General features: G+C 37.1%; 4 protein-coding genes across 5 annotated transcripts; 3 read left to right on the forward strand and 1 right to left on the reverse strand.

Annotated features, from left to right (window-relative positions):
* Window positions 1–3,905: 3,905 nt before the first annotated feature.
* Window positions 3,906–24,011, forward strand: LOC103952593 (BRASSINOSTEROID INSENSITIVE 1-associated receptor kinase 1). 2 transcript variants are annotated; one of them, XM_009364225.3, is made up of 11 exons: window positions 3,906–4,048; window positions 4,142–4,274; window positions 4,418–4,489; window positions 4,634–4,777; window positions 6,324–6,395; window positions 6,513–6,584; window positions 6,688–6,764; window positions 7,287–7,415; window positions 7,502–7,843; window positions 8,092–8,486; window positions 9,501–10,144. In XM_009364225.3, exons 1-11 carry the CDS (start codon window positions 3,949–3,951, stop codon window positions 9,813–9,815), a joined length of 1,851 nt encoding a protein of 616 aa, XP_009362500.1. In that variant the 5' UTR covers window positions 3,906–3,948; the 3' UTR covers window positions 9,816–10,144. The 2 variants fall into 2 exon arrangements, with proteins under 2 accessions (XP_009362500.1, XP_048439209.1); XM_048583252.1 differs by lacking the exon at window positions 9,501–10,144 and adding an exon at window positions 23,672–24,011 and having other exon boundaries at window positions 3,937–4,048.
* LOC125468188 (pentatricopeptide repeat-containing protein At1g51965, mitochondrial-like) lies at window positions 12,584–14,530 on the forward strand. Its single transcript, XM_048582895.1, is given in 4 exon segments — window positions 12,584–12,844; window positions 12,962–13,278; window positions 13,280–14,086; window positions 14,088–14,530. Coding segments are annotated over 4 exon segments (1,434 nt in total). The 3' UTR covers window positions 14,137–14,530.
* LOC125476760 (30S ribosomal protein S9, mitochondrial-like) lies at window positions 14,639–17,402 on the reverse strand. Its single transcript, XM_048583270.1, has 4 exons — window positions 16,676–17,402; window positions 15,833–16,273; window positions 15,127–15,207; window positions 14,639–15,003 (listed from the first exon to the last, which is right to left on the reverse strand). The coding sequence occupies exons 1-4, from the start codon at window positions 17,142–17,144 to the stop codon at window positions 14,912–14,914; spliced, it is 1,083 nt and encodes a 360-aa protein (XP_048439227.1). The 5' UTR covers window positions 17,145–17,402; the 3' UTR covers window positions 14,639–14,911.
* On the forward strand, window positions 18,788–22,343 carry LOC103952612 (BRASSINOSTEROID INSENSITIVE 1-associated receptor kinase 1-like). The gene is made up of 10 exons (XM_048582997.1): window positions 18,788–19,013; window positions 19,107–19,159; window positions 19,270–19,341; window positions 19,424–19,859; window positions 20,180–20,571; window positions 21,154–21,409; window positions 21,576–21,704; window positions 21,765–21,771; window positions 21,825–22,148; window positions 22,313–22,343. The coding sequence occupies exons 4-10, from the start codon at window positions 19,478–19,480 to the stop codon at window positions 22,341–22,343; spliced, it is 1,521 nt and encodes a 506-aa protein (XP_048438954.1). The 5' UTR covers window positions 18,788–19,013; window positions 19,107–19,159; window positions 19,270–19,341; window positions 19,424–19,477.
* Window positions 24,012–24,637: the final 626 nt, after the last annotated feature.

Genomic DNA, 24,637 nt, shown 5'->3' on the forward strand with positions numbered 1-24,637 from the left:
CCTGCAAAACTTTCAAAGCTCACTATTTGTTTCAAATCCCAAATTGTCACCAAACTTCTCTTATGTGTAGTGTATACTCTCTCTCTCTCTCTCTCTCTCTCTTTTTATGTGGCAATTAATAACACTTTCCTACTGGAGACCTCAGTATTGGATTCATATATTCAAAATTACATTAAATTAGTTGATTTGGTTGCAAACCATACAGTGGAAATGCTTTGTACTTGCAACGTTGTTGTGAAAATCTACACCAACTTTCTTAAATAAGTTGATTTTGTAGATTAGGATAATCTATTTATGGAAATGTTGGTGTGAAGGTGCATACCAATTTTCTTTATTTTATCGTTATTTTAAGATAAATTCTCTTATTTATATGTTACAAGTGTATTTGGACCTAAAATCCTCATTTCGGCCCAGTTGGTAGGTGCGGGCCTAGAAAGGAGGTTATGGGTCTCAGCCCAATGATGTAGTGATGATGGAATAGTCGAGTCCTAGACAAAGTGGGATTGTCTAAGGATTAGAATTGGGTTCTAGAGTGGTCGAGTCCTAGATGAAGTAGGACTATTTGAGGGTCAGGAATGATGATAAAGGTTTGAACTAATTTCTCAGTCGTAAGGATTGACATTGGATGAGATACGAATTGATCATGTTACAACTTACAAGTTTTGGTTCAGAGTTCTAGTTCAAGTTGAAAAGAGCGAGATTTGGCAGTGATAGAGTTTTAGTGGAAGAAGGTTTTGTGGAGCTAATTCCAAAGTGTTTTTTTCAGATAATGTTGAGGAATTGCAATACTATTAATACTCTGCAACTCGACAGTCTTAGGTATCAAGTAGCTTGTCCTATAAATACAAGAAGATTGACAACGTAGAGAGGGCCTTCAACTCGACACATAAATCAACGCTCTATACAAAACCCTTTTACACCCTATTGTGAAAACTAACTACTTCACTAATCGTCAACCCAAATTTCAACTGGATAGACGGGTCTAGGTTGGCAACTAATGGACGAAGACTAACTAAATAGATGCGGTTTTCCATAAGCAACTATTGAAGGCGAACAACTGATTTGAGGGGACTGAATTTGTAGAGTCAGTTTTCCTTAAGAGATTCGAACGACTGGATAGACAGGGATTCTCTATGAATCTATGACATGCTCGTTATTTCAAGTCTCAAACACCAAAGTGTCTTTGATTCTTATCGAAAGAGATCACTTCATTAGCCTTCTCGACAAAGTGAAGTGTTCTATGATTGGCTACTCTCATGTTACATTTAGAGTTTGACATACAAACAGCCGAATCTTTTTTATGATGAAGACACTCATCTCCTTTGAGTTTCTTTGTCCATATAGTTTGATACTGGTTTGTGGGCCTATATTTTAACCAATATAGTTGAGGTTGCCAAAACTTGTGCAGCAGATCTAAAACTTCACAGTGATCTGGATAACTTTATTTTTAGGTTCTTGAACTCAAGGCTGAGAATGTTCATTCCTCGATCGAAACTGCTCAATTCAGGAGTCAGCAACGCATTTTACCACATTACCACATTTAAATTATTCGTCCGACTGAGCTTGGTAGCAAATTGGCACGCTTGCATCAGCATTCAAGCCATTGAAGAATGTCATTAACTTTTAGTTACTCAACTTGCGTGCTACATAGATTTGTAATTTTAGAATCAACTAAGTGGCTAAGAGAATATCTTCTTCAAATAAGTACTAAATGAAATTATTCAAATGGTACGTTCAATCAAGTTGGAGACGCCGCATCATCATTGCTAAAGGCTTGTTTGGTGACCATTTATGTTCGTATTTATATATTGGAAATAGAGTAGTTGATGGATGATGATGAATACATGAAGATATGAACTAGAATTTGAATTTTACTTTCTTTTAGTTTTCATTTTGTGTAATTTGTAACCTAAAAAACCATTTCAACCTATGTGGCAAGAATGCCAAATAACAATGAATACAAAAGCTTCATTAGGCTTAGGTGTGATCATAGAGTCATTCAACGGGCAACCGAGTGTTTTATACAGAAGGCAGTGCTAGTCACACAATCATATTTACTTTTTTATGTATTTGTGTTAATTTTGTATCATCGATCTTCTTTAATTTATTCAATCTGATGACCAAAAATTAAGAGGATGCGTGAGAATCAGAGGTAAAAATTAGGTGTGTGGATAGCATCACGAGCAATGTTAAGGACATCAAATTGGATTCCAAATAAAATAGCAAGGACATATTATTAATATTCAATTGATGAAATTAACATGTGTAATTTAACAATAATTAATTTTGTAAGCAATTTCCACTTTACAACCCTCAAAGTTTACCAAAATCAGTGTACTTCACTTACTTTTTTTTGTCTCATTTTCATACATAAAGTTTGATTTTTTTGACACTTTGATAGCACTTCCGTTAACTTAGCCATTAACTTTTCTGTTAATTGATGATGTGATAGAATCTTAACCATTAAATACCTAAACAAATATTTATATGTTTTTCCCAACAATTTTTATACTTCATAAAAGAAACAATCCACTTAAGGTGAAGAAATTTTTGTGCGTGTAGCCGAGTCTCTTCTTTTTAGGTAAAGAAGGGCGTGGGGTTAAATCGTGGTTGAAGAACAATTTTCATCCGAAAGTAGGGGTGCAATTTGTATTAGGCCAACCCGAACTCGTTCATATCTAACCCGAATTTAAACCTAAAGAAACGAGTCTTTTCTTAGTTATAAGCCGCCCGAATGCAATCCAATTTCAATCCGGTTATTTATTGGGTTGGGTTGGGTTAATTCTTTGCATGCCGATGCCCAACCCGATTTATAACCCACTCTAGTCTCTAACTCGATCATAACCCAAATGAACTAATGCACATATTACACTCATGTCCACCAATCAACAACCTTTATAATGTTTAATACAATATCCTTTATAGGTATAGTTGATAGTGCTGAAGCTTTTGGTAAGGAGGTTCCATGTAGCACTTAACTTGATTCTATTTGGCCATTTGTAGGTCCGCATGTACTTTGTTTTAAATGATTATAATGATAGTTGTGAATATATGACCTACAACTAACTATTTTTCTTATTTAATGCAAATGCAAATTGAATTTGGACAAAAGACTTGAGTTCGGTGTTTGTTTATACTTGGTATGAAGTGTTGTTGTTGTTGTCATTTTTTTTTTCTTCCTGTACAAGCTTTGATATTTTCTTGTATTTTTAATTCATAACTTTGCAAGGTTAAATTTGCGTATTTGGTTTAACTTTTAAGTAGATAGCAATTTGTGGAACTGAATTCAAGTTTTGATTGAACTATGATAATGAACGTAACTAGCTTTGATGCTACTTTGCTTAATTTTTTTTTTAAATTATTGCAAAATAAGTTGTTAAAGGATTAAACTTTAAATTAAAAAAAGTTGGATAATTCGAACCCAACCTAATTAAATCCGAATTCATATGAACATAAATGAAACTCAACACGAATCCGAACTTGAATTGTGAATGTTGAGCTAAGGTTGCGTTTGACCTTTCAACCCGTCTGAGTTGCAGCCATATCATAAACAATGACAACAACAATTTAGTAAATTAAAATGAAGAAAAACAAAAATATAAACAAAGGAAGAAAGGAAATTTCCAACGTGGTGGACAGCGACTTTGACTTATTGAGAGCCCTCCATCTGCAGCTCCTCCCGTCTTCTTCCCCAACCTTTTACTTTTCTTCCTTTCTTCTCCAAAACTAGTAAGCTCTCTGAGATTTCAATCTCTTTCACTCTCTAAGAGGCAGCGGCATGCTTTTCCAAACGCAATTTACAATTTAGTCAACAGGCAAAAGCAAGAGCCACCGAATTTTCTGGAATCCGGTCAACGTGGAGATGCTCCAGATTTTGATCGGTCAACGCCTGCTGCTGCCCCAATTATTAGAGTTGGAATTAGGGATTCGTGTATGAGCTGAGCTCCAATGAACCCAACAGCGATGACGTCCTCCACCTCTGTTTCTGTTTGGCTGATTCTGCTGTTTGGCTTCTTTCACCTCCATAAGCTCGCTGCCAACGTAGAAGGTATGTCTGTTTCTGTGTGTTTTTGAATTTGGGTGTGTTTGGTTGCGGGAATTGGCATGAACTAATGAATGAATGAATGATTGGATTTGACAGGTGACGCATTGAACGCGTTGAAGACCAATCTAGCTGATCCAAACAATGTTCTGCAGAGTTGGGATCCGACTCTCGTCAATCCCTGCACCTGGTTTCATGTCACTTGTAATAGCGAAAACAGCGTTACTCGAGTGTAAGCAAACCCAACAAACCCCTCCTTTTCAATTCAGTTCAATTCAGTTCAATTCAATTCAATTCAATTCAATTCAGTTCAATTCACTTGTAATAGCGAAAATCGTGTTACAAGAAATTTCTAACCTTTTTTGCTCCACCCAGTGATCTTGGCAATGCCAATCTCTCTGGTCAATTGGTTACACAGCTTGGTGTGCTTTCCAAGTTGCAGTACTTGTAAGTGTGTTTTTCGCTCTGCTTTTTTATTTGTGTTCTATCCAACTGTTCCATCAGTATGCATTTGAATTGAAATTGGTATCGATACACGACGAATGAATTCACTACTGCATTTGACATTATCGAAACACCCTTTCTTGACAGGGAACTTTACAGTAATAACATAACTGGAACCATTCCCGAAGAGCTTGGGGGTTTGGCAGACTTGGTCAGTTTGGATCTTTACTTGAACAAGTTACATGGTACCATTCCAGCGACACTTGGCAACCTTGCAAAACTACGTTTCCTGTATGAACCCCCATCCTTTTGTTAGATAAACTATATCTTGTCTTGCTTTTTTTTAATTGATAAGCTAATCTACTGTTTTTAATTGTTCTGTTGGAGTGACTTTCTTCCTTAAGGTCCACGATAGCATTTCAGTTGAACCCAAAATATTACTTAGGTTGACTATAATCTCCCAATATGTGGTTAAGGCATATAGCTTGAGTTTTAACAAATTTGAAGAAGGATCACAATATAAAACAAGTGATAAAACAATATGCACAAGACAAGAAAATATGGGAAATCACGTAACTGGAACCTTGAAGGCAAATATTCCTTATGCCGGATGCATATAATTATAATATGATCCCTGGTTTCAAGATTCACAAGAAGGGAGACTAGCTCCCTTGGTCATTTGAATTTGGAATTCTAATGCAAAGATGCATTAAGCTATGATCACCAGATTAAAAATTCTAAAGATCCAATATGAGACTTCTATGTTTGTAGCATACCCTTTCTGTTATACCAATTCTTTCTTTTCTTTTCTCCTCTTTTGTAGATCCCCTACCCTAAAAAGAAAAACACAAAAATGGAAAGGAAGAAAAATATAAGTTCCTATAGCTTTTAATGTGATGATTGTGAAATCCCAGGTTGCCATGGCATATAATAGCTTGAGCCTTGAAAAGCCCCTTTCATTGATTTGTTAAGTATTTTTCAATTGTCGTGTTTCTGAAGTCTCTAAATAGTTAAGACTGCCCCGAAAGAGATTAATTGTGCCAGTAATCATGTGCATGAAGTTTTAGTATCAAGTGAGACTTTGAAGCTTCTATTTTATTATGATTAACACTATTCCAGTCTGTGTATATATCTGATTGCACTCATTTATATTGCAAATGGAAGCTTAACATTAAGATATAATTGGAGAGTATCATTGTTTTCCTTCTAATTTTTGAGCCACCCTTGTAACATCTTCTTAGGGTTACCCTGAGTAAACTTGCTTCCCTAAAACTTCATGTAAAATTTTAGAGAGATTTATTTATTTAGATGAATACTGAGCGTATGTTACAAAGAGCATATCTAGAATTTCCAGAAATTTTGAGAATTATTCCTTTGTAGTTCAAGCAGTAACAATTATGAGGTCCGTATTATGTAAGGTGCTGAGCTAGAATGTGTGTTTTAGGAAATTTTTTGACTTTATCTAGGAGTGAGTCCTAAGTAGTGAAGGGCCTTAAGTGGAATATTTGCAGTAATATATTTTAGGGGAAATAGAAAGGAATTCTGTAACCAGAGTTCATATCTAGTGGGACGTTTTGAAAGTTTCCTAGCTCATTGCTCTCTTTGTCTATTTGTGTCCGTAATTCCATTGTACTTTATGCACACTTAACACTCACATACTCTTCTGGTGTTTATATGGCGACAAGAAAAATGGTAAAATGAAAATGAATTATAGCAACACTACTTTCACATTTTATTAATTGTTTCCCTTATTATTTGAATAATTATGTGTTGGAAATATAATATCTGCTGTCATTGTGATTATTTATGATTTAACGCTTTCTGTTCCATGAAATAGGCGTCTCAACAACAACACCTTGTCAGGGCCTATTCCCGTGACTTTGACTAACATCCAATCATTGCAAGTCCTGTGAGTTTCGTATACTTTCATCTCAATAAGAGGGGGGAGAGACAGAGAGAGAAAAGTTACTAATTTCTCTGCCATCAGAGAATTTGCAAATAACACGTAGTTTTCCATCAAATGCAGGGATCTTTCAAATAACAATCTGACAGGGGATATTCCAGTCAATGGATCTTTTTCACTTTTTACTCCCATCAGGTTTGTTGAAGTCTCTTTATTCTTTTTCTTTACCTTTTTCATGCGGTGGCCGTCCTAGCAAACGACCTAAATGATGTACTGACTTCTATTCTTTATTTTGCAGTTTTGCCAATAATCCTCTGAAACCACTTCCACCCTCTCCACCTCCTCCTGTTTCTCCGAACCCACCAAGTTCTCCAGGTTTATACAACTTATACTGTTGTGATATTAACTCAAATTTGTTTTGAAAGCTGGCTCTATTTTGTTTCAGACCCTTGTGATATTGATTCCAGTGATAGTTAAAAGTGTTTCTGGTGTTTTTCTGTTAATTTCTTTTTACATAATATAACATTATTTTTGGAATTACTGCTCTAAGAGAAGATGCTAGTTAGGAAGGGAAGGGATTGAGGGTCCAAGAGGATACTCCTAATTTGTATTGCACTATTTCTGTGAGTTTGAAGAGATGAATTAAAACAATGACATATGAAGTTGGAATCACTGCTGTAAAGATGCTAAGAAGATGCTAGTTACGAAAGCAAGGGATTGAGGATCCGAGAGGATGCTCCTAATTTTGTGTTGTACTATTTCTGCAAGTTTGAAGAAATGGATAAAAACAATGACATGTGATGGAGAGTTCATCATATAACTTCTGACTTTAAGGATTTTTCATTTAGTTCTGGTTCATGTTGTGCAAATAATTTAAACTCTGGTGATTCATACTAGGTGCCACTGCTACTGGGGCTATTGCTGGAGGGGTTGCTGCTGGTGCCGCTTTGCTATTTGCTGCACCTGCAATTGCACTTGCTTATTGGCGACGAAGAAAACCACAGGATAATTTCTTTGATGTACCTGGTTAGTGAACTATAGGAATAATATAGCTTGATAAAGGTGGTGTTGTAGTATGGGATGCAGGTTTCACTAATCTACTGTCTTTGCAGCTGAGGAGGATCCAGAAGTTCATTTAGGACAGCTCAAAAGGTTTTCTTTGCGTGAACTACAAGTTGCAACGGATACCTTTAGTAACAAAAATATTCTTGGTAGAGGTGGATTTGGTAAGGTTTATAAAGGACGCTTAACTGATGGAACTCTGGTTGCTGTAAAAAGACTTAAAGAGGAGAGAACCCAAGGTGGGGAGCTACAGTTTCAAACAGAGGTTGAAATGATTAGCATGGCTGTCCACCGCAATCTGCTTCGTCTGCGTGGTTTTTGCATGACACCAACAGAAAGGCTGCTTGTATATCCTTATATGTCTAATGGAAGTGTGGCATCATGTTTAAGAGGTACTCATCTAAATAGTTTGCTGCGTTGATGAATCTTTTTGTTTTCATGAAATTAAAAATTGTTTGGATTACATTGATAAAGTGAATTTATACACCCGACCAATTTGGTTGATGTTGATTTTATTTAATGGATAACTAGATGACTCTTTTTTGGGTGGGACGGGTGGCATGATATGTGTTAAACCACATTACCTGTTGCTTGTAATTTAAAATTCTACTCTTATAATTATGTTGATAAATTATTGTAGATCGTCCAGAAGGACAACCTGCACTTGATTGGCCAATAAGACAACGCATTGCATTGGGATCTGCAAGAGGCCTTGCTTATTTACATGATCACTGTGATCCAAAAATTATTCACCGTGATGTGAAAGCAGCAAACATATTGTTGGATGACGAATTCGAAGCAGTTGTTGGAGACTTTGGGTTAGCTAAACTCATGGACTACAAGGATACACATGTTACCACAGCTGTACGTGGCACAATTGGTCATATAGCACCAGAGTACCTTTCAACTGGAAAATCTTCCGAGAAAACTGATGTTTTTGGATACGGGGTCATGCTTCTTGAACTCATCACTGGGCAGAGGGCTTTTGATCTTGCTCGGCTTGCGAATGATGATGATGTCATGTTACTTGATTGGGTATGCTTTTACGTCTTTCTGTTTCTGTTTGTAGCTAATTTATTGTTATATGCAAGATTATTTTCCAACAACATTTGCATGAGGTCCACCTTCTGATTATATTTTATTGTTCTAAATCTTCCATAATTTCTTTCATATTTTATATAATTCAACGATATTTTTGCTTCAATCTATTGTGTCCCTAAATCCAAATCTTGAAAATTATGTTTCAATACTCATTGTTAAAGAAATGTTATATAATATACTGTAGATTAGGTGTATCTCTCCATACCAATGTTGCTATTTATTTAAGCTAAAAATAATGGGTCTCGACACCTAATCACTTTATTTCACACCGCTAATCTCATATGACTTTCTTAATCATTGTGTATGGAACATTTCTGCAATCATTTTATTTGGTTCTTTGCAAAGATACTTTAAAAACCTATTACTCATCATAGAGCTGCCAAGTTCCTGTTCAATTAATGTAAAAATCACTTAGTCATTTTTGGCTCGAATATTGAAAACAGTTAGAATCATGGATAAAAGAAAAGAAATAATACTTAACTTTTAGAAAATAACTTTAGTTTAATTAGCTTTTATTAGTTAGAGTTACAATTAAGCTGTGAAGATTTATTTATAGCAATCTAAGGTTTAAATTGTCAGAGATTAATTATTACATTTCCTTGGTAATTGTTGTTGCTTCTTTTGCCAATGTATTGGCCTTGCTGTGATTTCTTGAAGAATTTGGCATGTGTTTTGTATCGATCCTAATTTCCTCATTATCTCTTTATTCTCGCTATCTTGGCCTCTTTCTTCTTTCTATTCTCTGTTTGCATCTTTGTCATATGTTTGCATCACATCGATATTTGAATGACATTGCATTTTTGTAAGCAATTTGATTTTCTGGGGATACTGCGGCCCTTAAAATCTTGAACATTACAACACATTTTCACTCTCCTAGGTGCCCTCACCTTTTGTTTCAAATGGTAGAACTATCTGACTTTTTCCTTTTTATTTTAACTAAAATAATAGGTCAAAGGACTACTGAAAGATCGGAGGTTGGAAACACTTGTTGATGCTGATCTAAATGGAAATTATGTTGACGATGAAGTGGAGCAGCTCATCCAAGTAGCTCTGCTGTGCACACAAGGCACCCCAGGGGAACGACCCAAGATGTCAGAGGTTGTCCGGATGCTGGAAGGCGATGGTTTGGCTGAAAGATGGGAGGAGTGGCAAAAAGAGGAGGTGTTCCGCCAAGATTTCAACCCTATTCATCATCCAAGTACTAATTGGATCATAGACTCAACTTCTCATATTCCTCCGGATGAGTTGTCCGGTCCCAGATGATATGCTCGTTGGTTCCGCCCCCCTGTATACATGTAAGAAGCCTTCAGAGGACTGGAGAAGGTCCATTTTGTATTTCAGTGATACCACATTTGTGCATATGTTTTGTCTTTGTTTTCGATTTTGTTTTTGTCTCGCTTATTTTTAAGATCACAAAAATGGAGCTGGTGTTGTTGTAATTTTTATAGGGTTAACTGGCATTACGAAGTTATATGGTGCTAGCAGGAATTAGGAAGGGCCATAAAAGCACCCATTCCAGATGATTTATGTATCTATCCAGAAATTAGTCCAAATTATCGAGTAAATAATCATTGTGAACTTATAACTATCTATATTTTTGAGTGTTCCTATAGATCCCATAGATACGATAAGGACACCAGGTCAAGTGCGTGGCTGCTTGTGGACGGATAGTGTTAGAAATTTCATTGTGATCATTGCAAGTGGGACTTTGTGGCATTACCCTTACAAGTACTTGAACTAAGGCATTAGGGGATCAAGAGAGCACTTTGTGTCATTCCAACACAGGAATTCAAGCTCTGTCTATCCTTTTCAGAGTATCGCCAATGGAGATCCCTCTACTATCTTTGAGAATTTGTTAAAGACCAACTGTAGGGTAAGATCCAAACCTAAATATTGAGTTTAAACAAAATAAAAATGCAATCTAATTGTGGGACATTTTTGTTTTTTTTTGAACAAAAAAATATTATCTAGATTGGGTTAAGCCTTACAACAGGCTAACAATAATATGGTTCAAATTTGCCTTTAGTGAAAATCGAACCTAAAGACCTTTCTTATATGTGAAGTTGAATATCATTAAACTCTAGTACTAGGTAATATCTAATGGTTGGACTTAAACCTAAAAAGTTTGGCTTTTGACCCAAGCTAAACCCAAATTTGGGTTTGTATTTGGCTGATCCAAAATTTTGGGGGCCCTACCTTTTTTTTCTTAAAAGCAATGGGCGAATGGTTTATTGAAGTGGCCGGCAGATGGATCCCTCACCTAGCAGGGTCCCAGCTGCAAAACGGTAATAGTTTAAGGAACTATGAGTTGTTCAATTTTTGGGCCATTGGTGATCAACGGTCAAGATTAAAATCCTTTTATGCATTGCAATCTTTAGATTTTGATCTAATTGTTCATATTTTTTTTTTTTCAAATCTAGTTGAAGGATCACATGAGACTACTTTCACATGAGATTAAGACATTAAGAAATAGAATAGTGACAAGTTTGATGAATGCATCTAATTAGATTACTTTCAAGTACAATTAACAATATTGTACTAATGAATCCTAGCTATTTAGTCTAATATATTTCAATTGAAATAGTTTGTCATACTAATTAATATTTAAGATAAAGTTTATAAATATTTTTCTTTTAAAAATAAAGTATATTTAGTAATTCATCTTTATTTGTTGGGAAAATTAAATTAATAGCACATATAGTATTATACCCCTTTTGGTCATTTCACATAGTCATTGTTATTTTACATAAAAGTTTACCAAGCATTATCATACTGTTCTTTTTTTTTTTTTTTTTCAAAAGCACTTTTACAAAAAATTTTACTAAACACTTTGTTGCTTTATTTCACAGCTGCTTATTCTCACAGCACAGTAGAAACAATTTTTTTTTTCAAAGCACAGCAATACCAAACCAGTCCTACATCTCTTTTTACTGTTTTATTTCAACAACCACTCTCTCTCTCTCTCTCTCTCTCTTTTTTGTTGTTCGCTCAAAAAAAAGACTTTTAAGTACTACTTTGGTACTGAGATGATTTGTAGTTTGGGTATTCATACATGGCGATTTGTTGTCAATTTTTGTAATTGTTCCGTCGTTCTTATTTCAGTTCACTTAATTTTTATACAGCTCAAAAAAGTGCGGGCAGAGATTGGAGAACTCTCTAAGCATCTGGGGTTGATCATCAGGAGATTGTATCCATTGCAGAACCTCTTCTCTCTGGCCTACCGAGTGTGCCTTGCTATGAGGAGCCACCATCCAAATATGTTGGAGGAGAGTTCCGTTATCAAGCTGATACACCGGTTCGTATTTTTGTCCATTCAAAAGTTGTTTCTCCTTTCCTTCGTTTTCTCCTCGTTGTCTGATACAAAAATATAGGAAATTTTCATGTAAATTATTTAATTTTGTTACTAACATGCTATCTGCTATACTCCTCATCGTCCAGGAAACACCCGTAGCTCTTGCTTTTGAGAGGATGCCTCCTGCTGGGTTCCGAGCTATTCGCCGTTGGCAATTGTCGAAATAAAATTTTGAAAGGATTAATTTGATCCAAATTACATATACCAGGATTTGTTTTGGCAAATATTATTTCTTTTCTTAGCTGTTTTGGTGTACAGGGGGTTCTGCACCCTCCAAAAAGCAACCTAACAACAAGAACAAAACTTCTCCTCCTTCATTTCGCGCACAAAAATGGAAGGATTTTAATTTTAAGGGATGTGTGGGTTTTTTTTTTTTTTTTTTTCATGACACATAAATTGGGCTTCTCGTCGCCTTTATTTCAAATGAACACGTTATATTTTTTTATGAGTTATTTAATTTGGGCTTTTTCTTTGGTGTTTATGATCAGAAAGAATTGGGTAACTCATAGAATTTACGGTAGACCTAAGATAAAGATAAATGTTGTGAAATTTAGTCTTAGGGAGAAGTTTTTCTTCATGCATGTACAGTTGTGTTGGATCAAAATGTTTATATATAGAGAGAGATGTTTGTAACCCCATAACAACATACAAGATCAAGAGTGAAAGTAATAATACTAACATGGTGTTTGTAATCTCCACCGTCAACATCCTCATCGGCCTGTTCGGCAGCACCGAAGACTTGGAAACTTGTATTGGGTTGGTGAAGAAATGGAATCCCAACATGAACAGCTACACTTACAAGTGCTTGCTTCAGGCCTTCCTGCGCTCTCGCGATTCCGGCAAAGCTCTCGATACTTACATCGACATGCGTCGGCGGGGTAACAAGCTCGACATTTTTGCCTACAACATGCTGCTGGATGCGTTGGCGAATGACGAAAAGGTTTGAATTTTGATTGAATTGAATGCAATGTGACATTGTGGTTGCGCTCACATGTTCGAATTCGATGTGGGTTTTAGCGGGTTTCTGATTTTCTGATTTGCAGCAGAAATTTGGCAGGTTGAGGATGCACGCAAGGTGTTTGATGATATGAAGAAGAAGCATTGCGAGCCGGATGAGTTTACGTACACGATTATGATCAGAGTGGTTGGGAAATTGGGTAAGGGCGATGAGTGTCTCGGGTTGTTTCAGGAGATGGTGAACAAGGGTTGCGCTCCGAATATGATGCTTTATAATACTATGATTCAGGCTCTTGCTCGGAGCAAGATGGTTGACAAGGCCATCATTGTGTTCTCGAAAATGGTACAGAACAATTGCCGGCCTAATGAATTTACGTACAGTGTGGTTTTGAATCTTTTGGTTGCAGAAGGGCAGGTTCGATGAGGTGGTGGGGATGTCGACGAAGTACATGACGAAGTCGATATATGCATATCTTGTGAGGACATTGAGTAAATTGGGTCATGCCGGGGAAGCTCACAGGTTGTTCTGCAACATGTGGAGCTTCCATGACATGGGGGATCGGGATGCATATACTTCAATGTTGGGGAGTTTATGCAGTGCAGGTAAAACTGCAGAGGCGATTGACATGCTAAGTAACATTCTTGAGAAAGGGATAACTACTGATACTATCATGTGCAACACGGTTTTGGCAGCTCTTGGAAAGTTGAAGCAGATACCCCATCTTCATGAACTGTACGAAAAGATGAAACTTGATGGGCCCGAACCGGACATATTTACCTACAACATTATGATTTCGAGCTTTGGTAGAGCTGGGAAGGTTCATGAGGCTGTGACGATATTCGAACATCTCGAGAATAGTGATTGTAAACTGGATATTATCTCTTACAATTCGTTGATCAATTGCCTTGGGAAAAATGGTGATGTGGATGAAGCCCACATGAGGTTTAAGGAGATGCAAGAGAAGGGTTTTAGCCCTGATGTCGTCACCTACAGCACTCTGATCGAGTGCTTTGGCAAGACGGGTAGGGTTGAAGTGGCATGCAGGCTGTTCGACAACATGCTTGCTCAAGGCTGCTATCCGAATATAGTGACATACAACATCTTGCTTGATTGTCTTGAGAGGTGTGGGAGGACTGCTGAGGCAGTGGATCTATATGCGAAACTTAAGCAGCAAGGGTTGACACCGGATTGGATTACATACGCAGTGCTTGAACGGTTGCAGAGTTGTTAAGCAAAGTCCGATCACAGGTTGGGTTGTGAGCCCTTTAAGGTGATGAATGGTGTAGATATACCAAATTTTGCATTATTGCTTCTTTGGAGCCAGTTTCCAGTTCCTCCCAAGGCCGAAGCATGTGGCTGCTGCTGCGACTACTCAAGAAACTTGCTTCCCACGGAGCCATCACAACGAGGACCCGTTTTGTTCGCGGAATGAGTTACTTGGGCATGAAAATTCATGCTCATTCCTGTGAGATAGAAACTGCCTCACTTGAGTTTTCGACAAAAAATGATTCTCACTTGTGGAACATCACAAATTTAGTCACAGATTCACAAGTGTTGTTGAAAAATTCAATAATTGATGTGGAAGCATGTCTTGTATTTCAGAATTGATGTCTCACTGTCTTTCAGAATCGAACTTTACGTGAACAATGAACTTGTATCGTTGCCTTCCGTAGTCCTCTTATTTCAGAAGCCGTCTCAATTTTAAACGAACTCTCTGAAATTCAACTCTGTGTCTCAACGATGCTTTGGCTGCAAAGAAAACAACGGCTCACTTCATAAGACAACTCAAATATTACCTAAGTTTGCAAATAAATCCAGTCAAAGTCTAGTACAAAATGTCGACTGGAAGCAAGGAAGGATCAGAAACAAATCGAATAGCTCCGGATGTTTTCTCACACCACAAAATCTACAAAATTCTTCTACCACTCATCGTCTATCACAAGCTACACTTGAAATGCCATACGAGTGGATCTCAATAAGTTATTGCAGTAAACCATACTTTTAAGTTCCAAACAAAACTGCGCAGAAAGCCAAGCTCGGAGTACTTGATCAACGCTTGACCCACTGGAAGCTCTTCCTTGCTTTTGCTTTTCCGGGTTTTTTCCTTTCCACCACACGCGAGTCCCTTGTCAAGAAACCAGCTGGAAACACAAACAAGTTGCTGGGTTAGCAAGGAAGGGGCAGATAGATATTGCCAGGTTAAGATCTGTTTCCCCTTATAAGCCAGAAATAACCAGCGGACAAAGGGGAAGAGAAATATTTACATTCTTTGAGAGCAGGACGCAAGTCCGGTTCCCAATTTTGCAAGGCTCTGCTCATTCCTAATTGAATTGCTCGAACTTGACCTGGAAAAAAACACCTTTTTAATTTTCCATATTTAACACAAACAAAAACGTTTATGCAAAGAATTAACATACCGAACATATTAAACATTGTTCTTTAAAAAGGAGTTAGTATTGAGAGTAACAGTTTGCACAGAGAATATTTTTGTACTCAACTACTATTAGGAAGAAGAGCCAGCATCAAAAAGCACGAAACAATCTTTAGAAATTACAATCAATTCGTATTTAATTCTGTCGAGATATTGGCTCCGATTTTCTTCTCTTTTCCTCTGCTCTGTTTCAGTTTAATTATTTGAAGTGAAATGAAAATCTAACCACAATTAATTCACCTTAGCAGCCTAGGAAGAAAAGGACACTCGCATTCATTTGACTTCATGAGAGCAGGGGAAGAAAAGCTTTAGTAACATATGGAACTGGACAGAAATTTGTTTTCCATGAGAGCTTGGCAGTGCAGGTAGTAAGTAGCGAGGCAAATTAGTGGTTTTCTGGCATATAAAGCTATAGAATTGCAAGTTCAAGGATAACGGAGGGAAACAGCAGTTGAATTGGATCTCAAACAAGTCGATGTCAAGGAAAAAAGTCAACACATAAATCAAAATAAAGTGCGTAGCAACAAACTTAGGCTTACCTGTGGTGCCGCCTCCTTGAACAGTACAAGCGATGTCCCAAAGGCCCAACGTTTTTGTCTCAGAGAAAGGTCGGAGGAGAGCAGCACGATGATCAAGCATTGGAAAATAGGCGTCAAATCGTTTATCATTAATTGTGAATTTACCATTACCAGGATGAATCCAGACACGTGCTACACTACATTTCCTTCTTCCTCTTCCATATGCTCTCCCCTTGTCGTCTACTGTTCTCACTCTTGCTTTGGCAACTTCCTCCTGTTTCTGGCGCTCTATTTCAGCTCTCGAGGATTTTCTGGTATTTTTCTCATAACGAATGTCTTCAATCTCTGAAAGAGGGGGCAATCCCTTTATCCCTTGAAAATCCTTCAATGCAATCAAAGTGTCAAGCATTTCATCCGCGATTCCAGATGCAGCAATAAGGTCACCAAAGGCACGATTTGGACCTGCAGTTACTATACTGAATCAGTATAACACCTAAAGAGTCACCTAGCTGATAAATGAATCAGCAACTGCATTCAAAACAAAGTATAAAAGTTCGAGAAAGCCGAAGAAATAATCTTATCCCATGTAGAGTGCTTGCAGCTAAACCTAACAAGATACCTGATCATTTTAAATCCTCCTCCCACTAATCAATAAGTAGTGTAGTTCCCAAAATCAAAAGCACAACAATAGACACACCAATATTTTAATGAACTTGCAGACCTCCCAACAACGAAACATACAATTGGTCAGTGCCCAAATCAACCCAAAAGGATTTAGCACAGTACAAGTTGTTCCACTAAGCTATACACCTTCCTACTCTTAAGCATATCAATGTTATCCAGAATTTAGGAAAAAGAACTAGCCTTTGAGAACAGCAGTAAGCTCCCGCTCCTCTTTCCCAAGCCTCTTAGCCTGTTCAGCCTTCTCAATCTCCTCTCTACTTGTCTCACTGTCAATGGCAGTAACAGTCTGTAAACCCTCTCCGATATCGAACACGTCACTCTTCTCCTCCTCTCCCAAGCTCCACAGCTTGCACTCCTCGCCTCCTTTCCCCTTCAACCAGTTGGAATCGGCCTCGCTGGACTCAACTTCTGCAATCCCGGAAATGTCCCCGGAGCTCTCGCCGAATAAAGGGTCAAATTTTCCATCGGTTTCGTGAGAAAGCCTCCAAACATCTGATTGGGAGGGACCCTTACCATCGTCACTGGAGAAGAACCTTGGAGTGAAAGTAGCGAAAAGAGGATTTTGGGGTTGGGGAAAGGGATGGAACTTTGGGGAGATTAGGGTTAGGCGAGAGAAATGTGAGGGTTTGGGTAGAAGACGAGAGAGCATGGTGATGAAGCAGAGACCTGACAAATATTTTAGATTTTTGAAATTTAGGGTTTAACAAGCCAGAAAAGTTTGATGTCTTAAGGCTTCCCAGATCTAACAGAAAAAATACATATAAAAACCCTAATGGTAAATTTGTCAGAAAATTATATTTCATTTTTTAGAAAATTTTATTAGAAAAAAAGGAGATAAAATGTAAAAGAACAAACGTGGAAGACAAAAATTCAACCAGGTTCGACGCAAATCAGTTTTCAGAGGAAAAAAAAGGGATAGAAACTTCCGTGCAAATCAGTTTAAGGTTGAAAACGTTATAAAGGCTTCCAAATAAAAAGGATTTGAGGGTCTCGAGGCATACCTTAGTTGTGCACAATAGAGGTTTTGCCATGAATAGTGGTGGTCGTGGTGGTGAAGTACTCTTTGTACTTGCAGAGATAGGGAGAGACGAGGGAGGAAAGTAATGAAAAGGGCGGATGAGAGTCATGATATTCACTGATGGCTACGGTGGAGTTCGCCCGGAAGGTGGTGTGTGGCGATGCCGTTGCACCCTCTCGGAGCTTGCTGAGGAAGAAGGAAGAGAGAGGTGCGGGTGAGATCGAGTGATGAGAGAGAATGAGGTAGGATGAGGTGGCAGCCACAGAATAGTGTGAGGGAGATTTGAAGAAAAGGTGAGAGAGAGTCCGGAGAGGTAGGGAGACAAGGGGGAGAGGTGGAGGAAGGGGGCGTGGACCCCATTGGCTCACGTAATAAAGCCACAAAAGAAAAACAGAAAAATAACTTTCATAACGTGAATTCAGGTTTCGAAATTTGTAAAATCTTCGTTGTAATTTTGAATTTAGTTATGTTTGCATCTATGTGTTTGTACCGTCGAATACTTCAAGGATACGTTAAAAAGGATATTTTGTATGTCTCACTAATCTTACATTTAGAGTATTTTCGTTAAATTAATTTTTTAAAATTTATAAAATTATAAAATTAGGAACGTACTGGCACACTAATTCTTTTAGTTAATTTAACTTGATTTTTTGTAAAATATTTTTTTTGTGAACATTATTACCCAAAAAAGTTCAAAATTCTCGAAGCCATTTTTTTTTTCTTTAGAACTACAATAGCTTCATTATTGGCTATATCATGCTTATGTCTTAGTTTGTATTATAGCTCATGCCATGACCTATTATTTCTGATCAGAATTAGACTTCGACTCTTTGCAATCATTGGTCAACTAGATGAGTTATTAATTAAAAGTTGCTTGATAATTATTTTATTTTTAATTTTTAAATTTTAGTTTTTACTTTTCTTGAAATTAGTTAAAATAATCTTTGAAATTGATATAACTCCTCATTTTAGTTCCTAAGATTTGAAATTGCTAGAAGTGATTCATGAGTTTCTTAACTATCAATCATTTTGATTATTTCATTAAAAATATTCATTAAATAAGGAACAGATAACAAAAATAATCTCAATTTAATAAACAATAAACCATAACAATTTGATAAAAATTGAGTGTAATTTTGTTTTTTCATATCAAATTGTGGAAAAAAAAAATCAGAAATCTCACTTTGAGTGAGGAGTTGCATAACAATTTCAGGAATCTGCAATTTAATCAAACAGCCACCGAATTTTCTGGAATCCGGTCAACGCAGATTCTGCTGTTTGGCTGATTCTGCTGTTTGGCTTCTTTCACCTCCACAAGCTTGCTGCCATTGTCGAAGGTATATCTCTGTGTGTTATTGAATTTGGGAGTGTTTGGTTGTGGGAACCGGAATGAACTAATGAATGAATGAATGACTGGAAACATTCCCGAAGAGCTTGGGGGTTTGTCAGACTTGGTGAGCTTGGATCTTTACTTGGCAAGCTTGCAAAACTGCGTTTCCTGTATGAACCCCCATCCTTTTGTTAGATAAAATCTATCGTCTTTCTTTATTATTCGATATGCTAATCTGCTGTTTTTAATTGTTCCATTGGAAGTCCCGTGAGTTTCAAGATTCACAAGAAGGGAACATCCAATCATTGCAAGTCCCGTGAGTTTCATACACTTTCATCTCAGTAAGAGGGAGGAGAGAGTGAAAAGTTACTAATTTCTCTGCCATCAGAGAATGCAAATAACATATAGTTTTGCCATGGAATGCAGGGATCTTTCAAATAACAATCTGACAGGGGATATTCCAGTTAATGGATCTTTTTCACTTTTTACTCGCACCAGGTTTGTTGAAGCAACTTTACTCTTTTTCTTTACCTTTAGGGACAAAAATAACAATCTGACAGGGGATACACTTTCATCTCAGTAAGAGGGGGGAGAGGGTAATATAGCTTGATCAAGTTGGTGTTGTAGTTGTTGTATGGGATGCAGGTTTCACTCATCTACTGTCTTTGCAGCTCAGGAGGATCGACAAGTTCATTTACGACAGCTCAAAAGGTTTTCTGTGCGCGAGCTACAAGTTGCGACGGATACCTTTAGCAACAAAAATATTATTGGTAGAGGTGGATTTGGTAAGGTTTATAAAGGATGCTTAGTTGATGGAACTCTGGTTGCTGTAAAAAGACTTACAGAGGAGAGAACCCAAGACGGGGAACTACAGTTCCAAACAGAAGTTGAAATGATTAGCATGGGTGTCCACCACCGCAATCTGCTTTGTCTGCATGGTTTTTGCATGACATCAACAGAAAGGCTGCTTGTATATCCTTATATGGCTAATGGAAGTTTGGCATCTTGTTTAAGAGGCACTCATCTAAATTGTTTGCTGCGTTGATGAATCTTTTTGTTTTCACGACGTTAAAATTTTTTCCGATCACATTGATATAATGAATTTAAAAACCTAACCAATTTGGCTTGGAGTATCAACACTGATTTTTTTTAATGTTTTTTTTTTTCCTTCAATTTTAAGTTACCTTCTCGATGCTGATTTTATTTCTGTTTAATTTGAAAAGGATGACAAGAAGATCCTTTTTTGGGTAGGACGGATGGTATGATATGTGTTAGACCACATTACCTGTTACTTGTAATTTGAAATTCTCCTAAGTATGTGGATATATTATTGTAGATCGTCCAGAAGGACAACCTGCACTTGATTGGCCAATAAGACAACGCATTGCATTGGGATCTGCAAGAGGTCTTGCTTATTTACATGATCACTGTGATCCAAAAATTATTCACCGTGATGTGAAAGCTGCAAACATATTGTTGGATGAGGAATTCGAAGCTGTTGTTGGAGATTTTGGGTTGGCTAAACTCCTGGACAACAAGGATACATATGTTACCACACATGTATGTGGCACAATTGGTCATATGGCACCGGAGCACTTTTCAACTGGAGTGTCTTCCGAGAAAACTGATGTTTATGGATACGGAGTCCTGCTTCTTGAACTCATCACTAGGCAGAGGGCTTTCAATCCTCAGGTTGCGAGTGATGATGATTTCATGTTAGTTGATTGGGTATGCATTTACGTCTTTCTGTTTGTGTATGTAGCTAGTTTATTGTTATATGCAAGATTATTTCCCAACAACATTTGCATTTCCTTAGTAATTAGCTTTTTGAAAATAAGTTTGGTTTAATTAGCTTTTATTCGTTAGAGTTATGATTAGCTGTGAAGATTTGTTTATCTTTATTAATAACAATCTAAGGTTTAAACTGTCAGAGATTAATTATTGCATTTCCTTAGTAATTGTTACTATTGTTGTTGCTTCTTTTGCCAATGTATTGGCACTATGTGATTTCTTGAAGAATTTGGCATATGTTTTGTGTCGATCCTAATTTCCTCATCATCTCCTTATTCTCGCTATCTTGGCCTCTCGTTTTTTCCCATTCTCTCTATTGCATCTTTGTCTTCTCTTTGCATGATATCAATATTTGAATGACGAAACATTTTTGTAAGCAGTTTGATTTTCTGTAGAAAACTGCAGGCCTTCAAATTTTGAACATTACAACACATTTTTTTCTCCTAGGTTCCTGCACCTTTTGTTTCAAATTGTAGAGCCACCCGACATTTTCTGTTTTATTTTTCCTAAAAAAATTAGGTCAAACGACTACTGAAAGATCGGAGGTTGGAAAGACTTATTGATGCGGATCTAAATGGAAATTATATTGACGATCAAGTGAAGCAGCTGATCCAAGTAGCTCTACTGTGCACACAAGGCTCCCCAGGGGAACGGCCCAAGATGTCAGAGGTTGTCCGAATGCTTGAAGGCAAAGGCGAAGGTTTACCTGTAAGATGGGAGGAGTGGCAAAAAGAGGAGGTGATCCGCCAAGATTTCAACACTATTCATCATCCAAGTACTTGGATCCTAGACTCACCTTCTCCTAATTTTTTGTTGTACTATTTCTGTGTGTTTGAAGAAATGGATGAAAACAATGACATGTGATAGAGAGTTCATCATATAACTTCTGACTTTAAGGATTTTTAATTTAGTTCTGGTTCATGTTGCGCAAATAATATTAGGTAACACTGCTACTGGGGCTATTGCTGGAGGGGTTGCTGTTGGTGCTGCTTTACCGATTGCTGCACCTGCAAGTGCACTTGCTTATTGGCGACCGAGAAAACCACAGGATCATTTCTTTGATGTACCTGGTTAGTGAACTATAGGAGTAATATAGCTTGATAAAGGTGGTGTTGTAGTATGGGATGCAGGTTTCACTAATCTACTGTCTTTGCAACTGAGGAGGATCCAGAAGTTCTTTTAGGACAGCTCAAAAGGTTTTCTTTGCGCGAACTACAAGTTGCAACGGATAACTTTAGTAACAAAAATATTCTTGGTAGTGGTGGATTTGGTAAGGTTTATAAGGGACGCTTAGCTGATGGAACTCTGGTTGCTGTAAAAAGACGTAAAGGGGAGATAACCCAAGTTGCGAAGCTACACTTTCAAACAGAGGTTGAAATGATTAGCATGGCTGTCCACCGCAATCTGCTTCGTCTGCGTGGTTTTTGCATGACACCAACAGAAAGGCTGCTTGTATATCCTTATATGGCTAATAGAAGTGTGGCATCATGTTTAACAGGTACTCTTCTAAATTGGTTCTGCGTTGATGAATCTTTTTGTTTTCATGAAATTAAAAAATAGGTAAATTACATTTTACACCCTCAGGTTTGAATGTAATTGCAACATCATACTACATCTTTAAAACATTTCAATCTCATACATTTACTTATCAATTTTAGCAATTTCATACATCTGTTAGTCAAACCGTCAGCTTGACTGTTAAAGGATGACATGGCAAATGTGACGTCAACATTTTTGTTGACATGGATGCCAACTATGATCCACCTGGAATAAAAACAAATAAAAAAGATTAATAAATAGAAAATTAATTAATTTTTTTTATAATTAAAAACTAAAAAAATAGAAAAGATAAAAAAAATTGGTGGTGTTCATCCCTTTCCTGCTCTCACCCCGCCCCCGCATTCTTCATTTCCCCCCGGCCCGCGATTCTCCGTCGTTGCCCAACCCTTTTTCTCTCCAGGAACCAGCCACCATTAACCTTCTCCAACTCCCCCTCTCCAACCCAATGAGATTGTTGTTTCCAAAACGAAAATGCTATTAATTTTCAAAACTCACAGTTCAGACAGAGAACGAATTTCAAATTAGAACTACAAGATCGAAGGAACATTTGGAAAAAAATCCTTACATTTTCGAATCCAAATCTCACTTTCATTCTTGACAGACTTTTACCAACCAAAACCTTAACCCCAAACTCGTACAATGTCCGTAACGGCATCCATCGTGATTTCAGATCTCGGTAAACATCTCAATCAATGAAATAGTACGTAAGATATGAAAGAGAAATTTTTTGAAGATGTTAACGAGGTTGTAATAAACCTTAAACCTGAGGTGGTAAAATGTAATTTACCCTTAAAATATTGTTTGGATTACATTGATAAAATGAATTTATACACCCGACCAATCTTTTTTGGAGTATCAGTACCGATGTATTTTTCTTCAATTTTAAGTTACCTTCTTTGTTGCTATTTATTTAAGCCAAAAATAATGGGTCTCCATACTTAATCACTTTATTTCAAACTGCTAATCTCATATGACATTCTTAATCATTGTATATGGAACATTTCTAAGGTTTAATTAGCTTTTATTAGTTAGAGTTACGATTAAGCTGTGAAGATTTATTTATCTTTATTTATAACAATCTAAGGTTTAAATTGTCAAAGATCAATTATTACATTTCCTTGGCAATTGTTGTTAGTATTGTTGTTGCTTCTTTTGCCAATGTATTGGCCTTGCTGTGATTTCTTGAAGAATTTGGCATGTGTTTTGTATCAATCCTAATTTCCTTATTCTCTCTTTATTCTCGGTATCATGGCCTCTTGCTTCTTTCTATTCTTTTTTGCATCTTTGTCATATGTTTGCATCATATTGATACTTGAATGATGATGCATTTTTGTAAGTAGTTTGATTTTCTAGAGATATTGCAGGCCTTCAAATTTTGAACATTACAACACATTCACTCTCCTAGGTGCCTACACCTTTTGTTTCAAATTGTAGAACTATCTGACTTTTTCCTTTTTATTTTAACTAAAATAATTAGGTCAAAAGACTACTGAAAGATCGGAGGTTGGAAACACTTGTTGATGCTGATCTAAATGGAAATTATGTTGACGATCAAGTGGAGCAGCTCATCCAAGTAGCTATACTGTGCACACAAGGCACCCAAGGGGAACGACCCAAGATGTCAAAGGTTGTCCGAATGCTAGAAGGCGATTGTTTGGCTAAAAGATGGGAGGAGTGGCACAAAATGGAAGTGTTCCGCCAAGATTTCAACCCTATTCATCATCCATGTACTAATTGGATCATAGACTCGACTTCTCATATTTCTCCGAATGAGTTGTCCGGTCCCAGATGATATGCTCATTGGTTCCGTCCCCTGTATACATGTAAGAAGCCTTTAGATGATTGGAGAATGTCCATTTTGTATTTCAGTGATACAACATTTGTGCATATGTTTTGTCTTTGTTTTCAATTTTGTTTTTGTCTTGCTTATTTTTAAGATCACAAAAATGGAGCTAGTGCTGTTGTAATTTTTATAGGGTTCACTAGCATTACGAAGTTATATGGTGCTAGCAGGAATTAGGAAGGGCCACAAAAGCACCTGTTCCTAATGATTTATGTATCTATCTAGAAATTAGGTCAGATTGTCGAGTAAATAATCATTCTGAACTCATAACTATCTATATTTTTGAGTGTTCCTATAGATCCTATAGACACTAGGTCAAGTGCGTGGGTACTTGTGGACGGTTGGTGTTTGAAATTTGATTGTGATCATTGCAAGTCCGACTTTGTGGCACTACCCTTATAAGTACTAGAACTAAGGTATTAAGGGATCTAGAGATCATTGCGTGTCATTCCAACATGGGTATTCGAGCTTTGTCCATCTTCTTTTAGAGTATCGTCAATGGGGACACCTTTGATATCTTTGAGGATTTATTTAAGACCAACTGTAGGGTAAGACACAAACCTAAATATTTGAGTTTAAACAAAATAGAAATGCAATCTA

This window comes from the organism of the source record quoted next, unplaced genomic scaffold, assembly GCF_019419815.1.
Source record: "Pyrus x bretschneideri cultivar Hongxiangsu unplaced genomic scaffold, Pyrus_bretschneideri_v1 Contig2, whole genome shotgun sequence".
Lineage (NCBI taxonomy): Eukaryota > Viridiplantae > Streptophyta > Magnoliopsida > Rosales > Rosaceae > Pyrus > Pyrus x bretschneideri.